The sequence below is a fragment of the Temnothorax americanus genome, unplaced genomic scaffold (assembly GCF_048541705.1).
Source record: "Temnothorax americanus isolate GAGA-0224 unplaced genomic scaffold, ASM4854170v1 Scaffold7, whole genome shotgun sequence".
Lineage (NCBI taxonomy): Eukaryota > Metazoa > Arthropoda > Insecta > Hymenoptera > Formicidae > Temnothorax > Temnothorax americanus.
Genome location: NW_027509792.1, coordinates 6,445,927 through 6,458,042, shown reverse-complemented (window position 1 = coordinate 6,458,042; position 12,116 = coordinate 6,445,927). Strand labels below are relative to the sequence as shown.

General features: G+C 39.4%; 1 protein-coding gene across 7 annotated transcripts in view; it reads left to right on the top strand.

The window, feature by feature from the left end:
* Window positions 1-12,116, top strand: part of LOC143905942 (zwei Ig domain protein zig-8) — a 128,092-nt gene that overhangs the window by 27,526 nt on the left and 88,450 nt on the right. For all 7 annotated transcript variants that reach the window (XM_077421618.1, XM_077421624.1, XM_077421622.1 and 4 more), the window contains 3 exons: window positions 7,879-8,020; window positions 10,953-11,026; window positions 11,640-11,789. In XM_077421618.1, the coding sequence (XP_077277744.1) occupies window positions 7,942-8,020; window positions 10,953-11,026; window positions 11,640-11,789 (303 nt within the window). In that variant the 5' untranslated portion in view covers window positions 7,879-7,941. The remainder of the gene's footprint in view (window positions 1-7,878; window positions 8,021-10,952; window positions 11,027-11,639; window positions 11,790-12,116) is intronic.

Sequence of the window (12,116 nt, the reverse complement as noted above, 5' to 3'; positions counted from 1 at the left end):
TTCGTCCTCATTGAATATTATATGGAACGCTGCGCGCGTTCAGTCTTATGTGTCGTACACGGATAATTATGATATGTGTTCCGATAATATCGAAGGATTAATAATGTGGTTTCCATATTATTCTTCAGCTATTTTATTTTCAATATTAACTTATAGGTATTTATACTTGTGGGAGATAGTATTACGATATATAAAAAATGCATAGAAGATTACATATTATAGAATATTATAATATTATAGAATAAAAATGTTGGCAAGATCTCATGGGATGTTAATTATGAAATATTCCGCACGTTTTCCACGAGTCTTTTACTAATTTGTCATTATTGTATGTTCTTGCTTTATTACAGGCAAGGTACACGACAAAGTATCGACAGTTTCAAAGTAATATCGACACTTGTTGCTACCAAATCAGTAAAAATGTCGATAACCTATTAAATTTAAGCATCCCTAGGGTGCACGTCGCGTAGAAAAATGATTGCTCATTCTATTCGTTCGTTATCGCAGCGAGCAGACTATCGCGAACCCGTTCGGGACGGTACGATGATTAATTGGCGAATTTCGTGATGCGACAACAAAATATGGCAATGTAATGCTTTCTGATTCCACTCGTTTGTTGACGCGACTTTTTGCATTGCACGTTTAGAGAATATAATGGATGCCTGGACAAGATTTACAGATTCATCGTAGTTCGGCGGGGAAGCGATTTATTGCCAGCGTGTATCGACGTTGAATACATAATGAAATTATTGATCCTCCACGGGTGTGCATTAGTCATGCTGTCTATGTACCAAACAATATTTCTGGGAGACGAATTTACGGCCCATATCTGCATACCTTTGAGCGCGAGTCTCCGTTTTCCTTCGATTTACGCTAAATAAACCTATTAATCGAACGTTCGCGCGCAATTTACAGGACATGACGTTCGCACGTGAAAATAATAATCCGCAAATAGCCTGCGAATATCTGCGTTGTCAAAGATACTCCGATCAGAGAAAATCGAAACGCGTGTACGCTCTCGAGCGGTACGGCACACACATCACTTAATGGGTTCTTCCATTACACACGTAATGCGAAATCGCATTAGTATCCGGGAAATGCTCGGCTAAGTCGGAAACTCGGTATCAAGGACTGGATACTGGAGGTTTCTAGAATTCGGAAACTCGGTGGCGATTACGTAGTTCCGCGCGAAACAACGTGCACATACCTATACCCGCCGCTTCTTCGTTACGTTAATGAACGTATGGTAATCGGATACGGTGGTCATTGTATTTAAACGTCCGCGTCTATGAATGCTACGCGCGTAGCAGTTATTATAATCATTCTTGTTTTGGTTAATGACTCCTTGTGAATTGCACGCGCTTCCTCCTTTAATTCAATCGTTTGAAAGCAATATACGTGATATACGACGATGATTGTATATCTATCTATCCTCTATGCAATACGTGCTGCATTATTAGAATATATTTCGCAGTATATGCTATACGCAGTGTGCATCGCAAGAAAAGAAAGAAAAGAAAAACTGTATAACGACTATTATTATCTTGGAAGCTTGGGCTTGCAATGGCGTATCTCCTGACACACGTATATTCTGATCAATTCCGTCCCGGCATCATGGAAATGAGAACTGCAGAGTCGCATCGCATTGTCGATACAAAGAGATACTGTATACATCTATTTTCTGTCGAAGCTTGTCGGGACAGAACCTACGTGCAATTGGCCGGTACATTTACGAGAAAAAACACTCGCGTATCCGACGGGAAATAACGCGAACAAACTGAGCAAACTGAAAGAAAAGCATCGTCAGGGAGCTATATCGCATTTATTCATGCATTATATTTATTCGTGCATACATGATATAACTGGCGATTTAAATGGTAGCCTAAATCAAATTAACAACGTTCGCATACTTGCGTATACATGTATACGGGCGTGACTGTCGAGAATATTTATTTAGCATTTGTACCGACCGATTTTGCGTGGACAGCGTTTATGAACATTAAACGTCGAAAATTACAGTCACGCAAGCCGATAATCGAGTAACACATTCGCCCCGTACGGATCCAGCGACATCATTTTCTCTTTGACAAGTATTTTCGCATTGCCAGCGACCGAAAAAATTGTCTCTTTAGAAAAAATATGGTCTTTCTTTTTTCTTTTAAAAGTATTTAGCAAATCCAGGGGAAGAGAGTGAGTAGACCGTATTTATCATCACATTAAGGTTGGATCTCGAACTGATCGTACGAGAATTAACACGCACCGTAGCGTATAGAAGCGACGTTACGGAACGAGTCGTAAAATATCCGCGCCGACATCGGACAATTCAGTGTCTCTGAATATGTGTAAACGATTGCAGGCTGAAACGAATGTCTCTCCATTTCTATCGCAAACACGCAGCGCGGATCAGCCTGGTAATCGCAAGTACGAATTGAACGACACGCGCATCAGTTTAATAGAGGCGAATACAAGAGCGTGAATATACAAACGCGCAAGTGTATGTATTCGTACGTGCAGACGTATACACGTATACGCGAGTGCGTATATACACGGATGTATATATGTATCAACTATCAACGTACTGTTCCGGTGTAGTTTACCCGCGGCTGACGCATTGTGCATAGGGAGATCACATATATTAGGGATGCAGATGCATAATAACAAGGCGTGTAAACGCGCTGCCTCAAAGGAGCCGATGAATCGAACTTTCAGCGTGAGTTTGCAAGATTACATTATGCGTGCGAAATTTTCCAGGAAACGCCGCGAGATGCGGTTAACTAAAATTTCGCTAGTTAAAGGGATACACGACATTTAATCATTATGAGCGAGCGGTGGGGAATCGACAGGTCAACGGCATCATTTTACGAATCCTAATTCTTCTCATGCATCGCAAAGCGGATCGTTAACCTATATCGCGAGAGATAACTCGACGGAGATAATCGAAACGGTAATTGTTACCGTGGCCGTTAACGGATCGGTGTTAAAGGGACGCCGGCGGAATATGCGCATACGCGGACGCATCAATGGAATTGTGAATTGACAATTCCACTTTGGTATTAGAGGAGCGCGGGGAACGGTTGTGAAGGCTCCTTGCTGAGCTGCTGCCGGCTCAATGGTGCGTTTGATGAATTTAAGCTATCTCCTCCATTCGAAGAGCTTACGCTACCGTTTAGCCGCGCTTTTGTACGCGTAATAAACTGCGCTCTAAATTGACAACGTGCATGAAAATGTCAGCATGATACTCCCGTGGATTTCCATTAAAAACATTTTTACCAAGTTTTTTACCGAGAGCGTTCTTCTCCGAGTTTTTGTAGTTTTCCAACTCAATAAAGTTTTTTAAAACGAAATACATCTAGGACTTTAATTATCTTTTTTCTACTAAGTTATCCAAGTTATTCTTCATTTCTACTTTTCCATATTTTTTTCTTTTCACTGCACTATATATCACTCATAAATACGCCGTGTATATGGATGTGTGTGTATATATATATATATATATATATATGTGCGTGTGTAATATTTAGTTGAGCGTCCGTAGTGTGTTGAGCTCGGGTCCGTGGGTTTGCTAAGCCCAAATGACTGATGTGCGGATCAGTCATATCCCTGCGGAAAATCCGGAGAGCATAGCTTACAATACGGCTTACATTATCACTTTGTTATATATTTCGTTATATACGTAGTAATCTTAATAAAATTTTAATGTGAGGCACGTGTAACTGGCGAAGGGGATATAAAAATTTTATTTTGTTCCATCAAACTGTCGTTAGGATGTCTTTATGGTATAGCTGCGGTAACGGGCATTTGTCGAGCTGGAGCGCAGTTTGTGCATTTGAAACGCGATGGTCGGCAGCCAAATGGAGAAAAGACCGCGTTTGCAATGCGCCCAGTGCTAGGGTATTGCGATATAGCGCAGTACATGCGTTGCGCATTTTGTTGATTCTACTGTTACGCGTTATCGTATATTGTAATGTATCGTCAAAGTCGCGTTAGGAACGATCATTGTAAAAGTTCGCGAAGGAAAGTGCCGCCATAAATTCGCATGAGCGTCGTACCCAACGGGGAGTAAAGTCGTATCAATACATTTAAACGCAATCAAATTGTAGCTGTCACTATTTCTTAGGCGATACGCGAAGCTCGCAGTAAAATGAAAATTTCTCTCAGCGATGCTCTCTCCTCCACGAAGATTTTTTTCGACACAAATTTATGCAGTCTACCTTATGCCCACGTTGGCACGAGTACGGTTGCGTTCTACGTGACACGGCCGTGTTGTCCGACCACGACACGCAGCTGTTCGTTCCACCTTTATCATATAGGGTGGTCCATTGTAGCCACAACTACTTCATTGTTGTCATCGGACATCAAAGCGTCATCGACAAACAACGCGTCGTGACCCGATGCAACTTTTTACCCGGATCCGGATCTGCCCTCAAACTTTCTATCGATCTGACACGTTCCCTTCTTTTCTTCATTGGAACTTATCGCGATACAAGAATACTACTTCTGACACGAATAAAATAGCTGGAAATGAAGTATAATATTAATGAGACAAAGTTTGACTTTAAAATGAAATTCATTTCCGCATACTGGGTATGAAGTGTGCATACTGGACATATTGAGCGTCAATGTTTCACGCTATTTTAAAACAATGATATACCATTCTATTTTTTTTTGCTTTGTACTTTCATAAGGCAATTTAAATCTGGGGTTCTCGTTGGCTTTTGGGAAGTTTATTGAGCAAACATTGGCTGAAGTTGCGATTGCGGAATGTCGTATTGTCAAAATCGATCGCCTCGAGTATGGCAGAGTAACGATAAAGGAACAGCCATTCGCAAGAGAAGTGCGGTTGGGCGTCGGGTACAATTTTTTCTAAATTTTTTTGATTTTTATTTATGTGTCAGTGCACATAAAGTAATCTCTATTTTATATTTTCAAACGAGTATCGCGGTATAAATTGCATTGAAAACACGCAGGAGGTTTACTCCTAGTTTAGGATGATCTAAGGAAGCGCTCAAACTCAAGAGTTTCCCAACTTACCTCATAACATCGATGTTATTAGATAATTTTCGCGATCGATTGATCACTTGCATACCTTAATAAAGTTCCGAACTTTAATGGAATTAAATTGTAACATTGACACGAGTACGAAAGTTATACACCTTTATTGTAATCAACGGCATATTACAGCGAGAAAGTTATTCGAGAGAGGGAAAGTCAAACATGATGAAATATTCTCTCTTGTCGCGATGTGGAACGCTTATCAGTGCGCTGCCTACTATTACTGAAATTCCCGTGGTTCTGTGTTTTTACGTTTCGATATCGTGATACGAAAAAAAATATTATATATGTATATATATATCAGCGCGCGAGAAAGAAACTTCTGGAATACGGATAAAAAGAACCATGATGTGTTTACAGCGTGTTTTTCGGGTGCAGTCTGATCGGCTGGCGATCGTTTCGATTGCACGTACGTTCAGTTGCCGATTGCAAAACGAGAAAATTTGATCCTCGTGCTCCGTTCATTTCGTCTACCGATGCCGCGATAGTATATACTGATCACTTCTAGCTCCGGTTGGCGCTCGCAATCTACGTGTCGTAATTTGCTCAATCGCTCGATCTCTTTCTGGTCCAGCGGGTCTTCCCCTGCCCTGCCAATCGGCCGGATCGCACTATCGAATGAGCGGGTAGAACATTAGTTACCGGTAACAAGCGCGCGGAACAAGTACGTTACAACGTACCGAGGGCATGTTCTACACAACCATAAAGTACGCGTCACACCATACTATTTGTGCAAACCTCGCGGCCTATAGGCGTGGATTTGTTTATCGGTTTGCGGACAAGGACCCTGGAACAGGGTTCGTATCGGCATCGAATCGATCGCGATCGAATTTTCGAAATATACGCGCTTATACCCCCATTATTATCACCGACATGTGAAAACGCGATTTTTTATGGGCTTATTGATAACCGAGTGAAAAATAAGCGCGTGACGAAAATAAAAATAAATCGAAAATGTTTTCATGTTGGCAAAACACCGTTGTTGAATTACCAAAAATAATTTCTATCCGGTCATTCGCTGACGCGGCTAACCTGTTTTTCAACGACGCGGCAGCGTTTACCTTCGTTTTTCCGGCCACTGAATCCCCCACAGCCGTCTCTCCGACTCGCTTTTCGTACCGTTGATTCGCGTACGTAGTTCGCAGTTTGTCTAGTACAAACAACGACGAACAGTTAGATACGGGAGACTTTTATTTGCTGGCGCAAGCGCGGCGCCGCGGCGCCGCAACTCGTTACCGGTGCCGCGGCATTTGCGCCAGATGGCGAAATAATTTGAAACTCGCGAATAAGCGACAGGTCCTTCGGATTACCGGGTTTCAGGAAAACTGAAAATTGCTTGCCCCTCCTTAGTTCCGCGAGCACGGAAGGCGAGGATCGTAGAGGATATAAAAGACCCTGTCCTTTTTCAGTGAGTGGCGAATCGAAAGAGAGGATATACACGCTGCACGTGGAAAGTGACAGCCGGTGAAAGAGCTGCCGCGGGGCTTGTAGAAATCCCAAACTTGTCGATAGATTCGTTAGAGCAAACCGACGCTCGGCGCTCCCTCGCTCTCACGCGCGGAACTGTCGGTCGGGCCGCGCAACCGTGTTTTCCACCCCCCGAACTTCCGGCCAAATTGAATCACGCGAAATTTCGCGGTAACAATCTTCTGTTTGACTTCGAGCGACCGGTTGATTCACTTTGTGTTCGGGATCCGCGCGTCTTCATAGTCGTCTCGGCCATGGCGACCAATGCTCCCCTCATTGAACGGGTTCAAGCTTCTTCAGCGTATAAACTCGATCACGACGTACATTTGAAAAGATCGCGCCGTAGGGACCGTATCACTGCCGAGGGCTAACTTCTTGTTCTGTAAATATTTGAAAAAGTAATACCGACACGATTTTTTAAGAAACTATTCGAATTTAATAGGGGGTTTTATATGTAAAATACTTATATTTAATAAAAAAACACAAGTATATATCTTATATCTTACGATATATTTCAATGTATCATAATGTTCATGTAACAAATAACGCAATGTACAGGCATCGTTAGATTATCTTAAATTGCCCGTTTTTAAATCAAATTCTACGAATTAACAAGAAAATGTAAACAATGTAATTTTTATGCCTTTTGCGATGCAATTATGATGTTATAAATAATAATGCACGCGAATGTATAATTTGCAACGCATATCTTCGAATTAAATTAGGATTTCATCCAACGTTCTGATTTTCGTGTTCTCTGTTTAAAGTGTCCACGTTGATTTTTCAAATTTGCCCGACTTTCGTATTTACTGTCGCAATTAAAAATTTACATATGCTCCACTTTAATTATTCTACTGCGGTTTTTCTAGAATTTCAATTTTTATGCGGTACGTCTGAGATTTCATATATTGTAGCTTTCATGTATTTGTAGCTTATTCTCGAAAAGACGCGTACTCTCTGCGTATACGCTGCATACATATGGCAGTGATTTCTCTATTGCGAAATGTTCTGCGTACCGCGAGTAAAGCGGAAGCTTTAGGGAAAATAGGAAGTTGGCTCTGAGATATCCGAAGGGATCCCATTTGATTTGATAGCAACATCCGGTGTTCAAGCAAATCGCTATTTAATGTTGTTTGACGATTTCACTTTGTGAATTGTAATCTTGTTAATTATAACACATTGTGATTGGTTGTCATTTTACACGCTGGCGTTTTTGTATACTCATAACATTAGCGTTGACGATTAATTCAGCTGAAATTGCTGCACACGTTCATTACTTTTACCTGTTTCACAATATAAAATCTTTTTGCTAGAATAAGGATCGTAAATTAAATAAATATTTGTTTCTTGTGTTTGCAGATAAACAATAGTGCTGCCGCGTACGCAACTTTGGGAATAGAAATGAGTTGAGGATCGACTACGATGTTGAGTCGTCTTTCGGCCGTGGTGGCCTCCATCTTGGTTCACCAGATATATTTTCTATGCACTGTCAACACGTTAGGTAAATTATAAAATATTATAATATTCATATGATGTTGTAATGGGAAAACAACCTCGTAATCTTTATCGTGAAACAGATAATGTTTCTTTACTCTGTGTTTAATGCCACGTAGATAAAACTAACACAGTAGGATTAAAAATTAAAAAAAGAAAGTATGAAAACACGAAAAGCGGATTTGGTGTATACGTGAACGAAATTTTTGTACCGTTATTTGTTTTTTTTCTGGCTTGCTCGTGGAAAAGCTAGTCTTTGTTGTCAGTGAAAAAGTGTTCAGGCATAGTTGTCGGAAAGGAGAAAATCAGATTATACTGAATAACGAGCTATGAGCTGAACGATCGGTACCTTAGACCTTGTCCTATAATTTTCCAATTAAGGCATTGGATTCTCATAAATCCACGAGCGCAGACGGCTTCCATAAATTTGACGCCGTACCAAGCGACAAACCGCGGTCGATCCGACGTACTTTTAGATTCGAGGCGGCTCTTACAACGTTTGGATGAAATGCTGAAATTGAAGGGAAGGAAGAACTATGAGAATCGTGCAATTGGTCACGATACTTCCCGAACGGTACGGGTACGGAAGTCTGTTTTCCTTTGACAGAAATAATATAGGGCACTTTCGAAGCGTATTGGATCTGGGCGCGACTGCTCGCTGTCTTTGTGCAACGCGAAAATATATTACAACAAGGCGGCTTGAGAATTCGTCGACAGACGTTTACTTTTTTATTTTTATTTAAAAAATTTAATACGTAAAAAATATGCGTTTTCAAGCTAATTTCAATGATGGTGTCCCTATTTCCATTCGATACACCTATTCGAGGATATATTTAATAACATTTAATAATATTTCAATTGAAGAGTTTTCAACTGTGACTTCCTTTGTCCGTTATTCTTCCAAGATTCATGTGGATTCACGCGCGACAATTTTTTTCACAAACTTTCTGATGTGTCGAGACATAATCCGTGCTTGCAAACGTACTTATCTAAAACGAAATCCTGACCAGTATAACCGGGCTTATCCCTACCGCGGAGATTGTGCTTCGTCTTTCTAGCGGATATTAGAAGTCCGTTCGCGCCTCATTCCTTTTCCAAGGTGTCTTTCTGCAGCGAGAGAATTTAACTTGTTAGATTGGGGTAAGTGGGCAGGTGAGGGGGAAGGTCCTTTGCACGCTACGTTAGTACGTTGCTAAAACTGATACATCTCTCGAGGATAATCCCATCTTTGTACAAGAAATGGTTAGGTCAAGACCTTGGGACGAGGATAGAGAAATAGATAGAAAGCAGGACAATTCGTCAAAGCGAGGTGAAAGAGAGGTTGCTTGCGCACGAGGACGATCAGCTGGGAAAATAATTTCGAAGTGCATCTTTCACATAGTTGGGATTTCTTAGATCCTCGTAAGATGAGAAAGATCCTCGGCAAAGTTTCTCTGACTGCCGAACCGAATTTGTTCGCGAAGCCGGCCGCGGGGAAACCCTGCAGAATCGTTTGAATCGTCGAATTTGATAGAGGGAGATATTGCCAACCTCTTGCGTGGTCTCTCCGAATTCTATTGCGGTTTCCTTTATTTTTCTGCACTCTGCTTGTCTCTTTCAACATTGCGGGCTTTACAAGAGACCAGATTGCCCACAGTTTCCCCGGTATCGCCTCGAAAAATGCTTGACGTTGCTGGGAAACTAGCTTTATTACTTTTTTCTGTTCGATCTGCGCGCGTACCGCGCCAAGCTATAGAAAGCTATGCTTATAAGATGTTTGATGCCTTTGATCACGGATGAGAGTAGAAAAGATGACGCAGTTGCGAAAATTCTATCAAGTAGCGTTGAAATACGCGTATATAAAATGCATTTTATATACATATATATATTATCATTAATTCTTGCCATTATATTATATCGTTTATTATAAATAGGTCTTAGATAATTAACTTAATTTCTGATTACATTTTAATCTTTAACATCCGAAATTCTTATGTTTGCTAGACAAGTTTGTAACATGCATATTCATTACTTCGCGAGAATTTTTTATTTTTTCCCATTACGGGTAAATCCGTTTAGGCAGATGCACGTATAATACGCGCATTGTTTGTAAAACATCTCGTAACGGGACGTTTACTTTTACTATATGCGCCGTATACCTCGAAATTTCGTAGAATTATTTATTCAGTGCAATGTAATAAAAACACGCCGATGCCTGCGGATGCATTCGCGTGCGTCGAAACTATTCCTCGCTTTTGCGTTTCAATGTTGAGATACATGGTTTTGCGAATTTAAGTTTGTTTTCGGTAAATATGGTCGTGATGGTGTTTGTTTCTTCCCTTATTACAAGCAAAATATTTTGTTGAAATAATTGTGAAAAAACTTCTCTCGCGATTGACTTTTTCTTATAAAAAAAAATTTTTTTTTTTATTATAATCCTTTCTTGCATTTGAGACGTGTGGTATATTGAGAAATCCGCCATTGGTTGTGCAACTTTATAAGGAAAATATACTTGCGCGTACCGTCTCAAGAAGTTACATAGTCGCGTATGCTTCTTGCTGATAAGGCCATTCAAGATGTCGGCAAGTGCAGGGATTCGCTCTGTCGTTGTACATCGAGGTGGAAAGTAAAATCTTTTCCGATGTCGTACATGCGTCACGAATAACTTTTTCTACCGTAAATTTAATATTTCGAAGACTTTAGCAAACTTAAAACGATATTATAATTTTTTTTATATCTGATGACTTCGTGGACATATTTGCATTTAACTTTACGTATACGTAATGGAAAATTCGATCAAGAATTAATTATACAGAATCCTAAGATGTCTATTGTTTTAATAGAGATAAGTTTAGAAAACTTTGTTATAACTTATATATGCTATTAGAGCTATAAACAATGTTTTTCTACTATTTATAAGTAAATATAAATATCAAATTTTTTTTTAAATTTTGTTGCAGGTGGAAAGTCATTTCCTGGGTTTGAAAACCTGCCACGCTCATTTTGGCACGAACTTAGTTCACCTTTCACAGAGGTATATAAGTCGCACATTATTAGATTTTCGTAGTTGCAGTTAACTTAATACATTAGGATGGACTATTTTAATGCATCGCCACAAATATTTCGGCTGTTTTTTTATTTTCGAAAAATTTTAAGTAATAGTTTTACACTCTTTAGAAAAGAAATATAATGTATAAGACAATTTTTGTTACATTTTTTAAATGAGATATTAATGTTATCGAAATTCTTTTTCTATTATTCTGTCTAAACTTGGAAGTTACTTTTAAATATTTTATCGTAAAACAAACAATAATTAGAACAATTAAAGTGATATATTAAAATGGTTCACCATTAATAATATTCAAATTTCGTTTTATCTCCGATAATGAATTAAATTATTCATTTTGTGAAAATGCAATGTTAGTCTACTTGCTTAATTTTTTAAATTCAGATGGCTTTTATCGTCGTTCACCGTTTGAATGTTTCATATTCACCATTTATTGTATTTCGAATAAAATATTACTTGGGATTAATGGCAGTCGCAATTATTTTATGTTGTTTTAAGAGACTACGGTGTGTTTCCTTGATTATTATTATAAACACGTTAAATAATAGAAGGAGCGGATGCATTTTAGCTTTTATCGCAGGTTTACGAGGTGGAGAATTTCGTGACTGAAGCAGGTGGTACTCCTGAACCAAGGCCATTTTTCGAGGATCCAGAAAGCAACATTACTGTACAGCTCGGCGCCCAAGTCTACATGCACTGCAGAGTACAAAATCTACAAAATACTCTTAAGGTAAGTTATAGTACGCTCCCATCTTCAAGAATTTTCGACATAACACACAAATTTATCGACAGCCTCGAGTCTGAGCGATTTATACAGCTTTTACGTAGACATACCAATATAAAACGTTCTAATTTTAAAAATTTAGGATTTCTTACATATAAATCTCTTCATTTCTTTACAACTTCAATTGTCATAGAAGGTACGAGAGAACACTGTGTTAAAATATTCTACAACGTCTCCGTATAAGTGTCTCTTATAAGAATATATATAATAAACATAACATTTTGAATGTATATGCAATATTATGTTATCTTCTAAAAGCCAAGCACTCCGCAC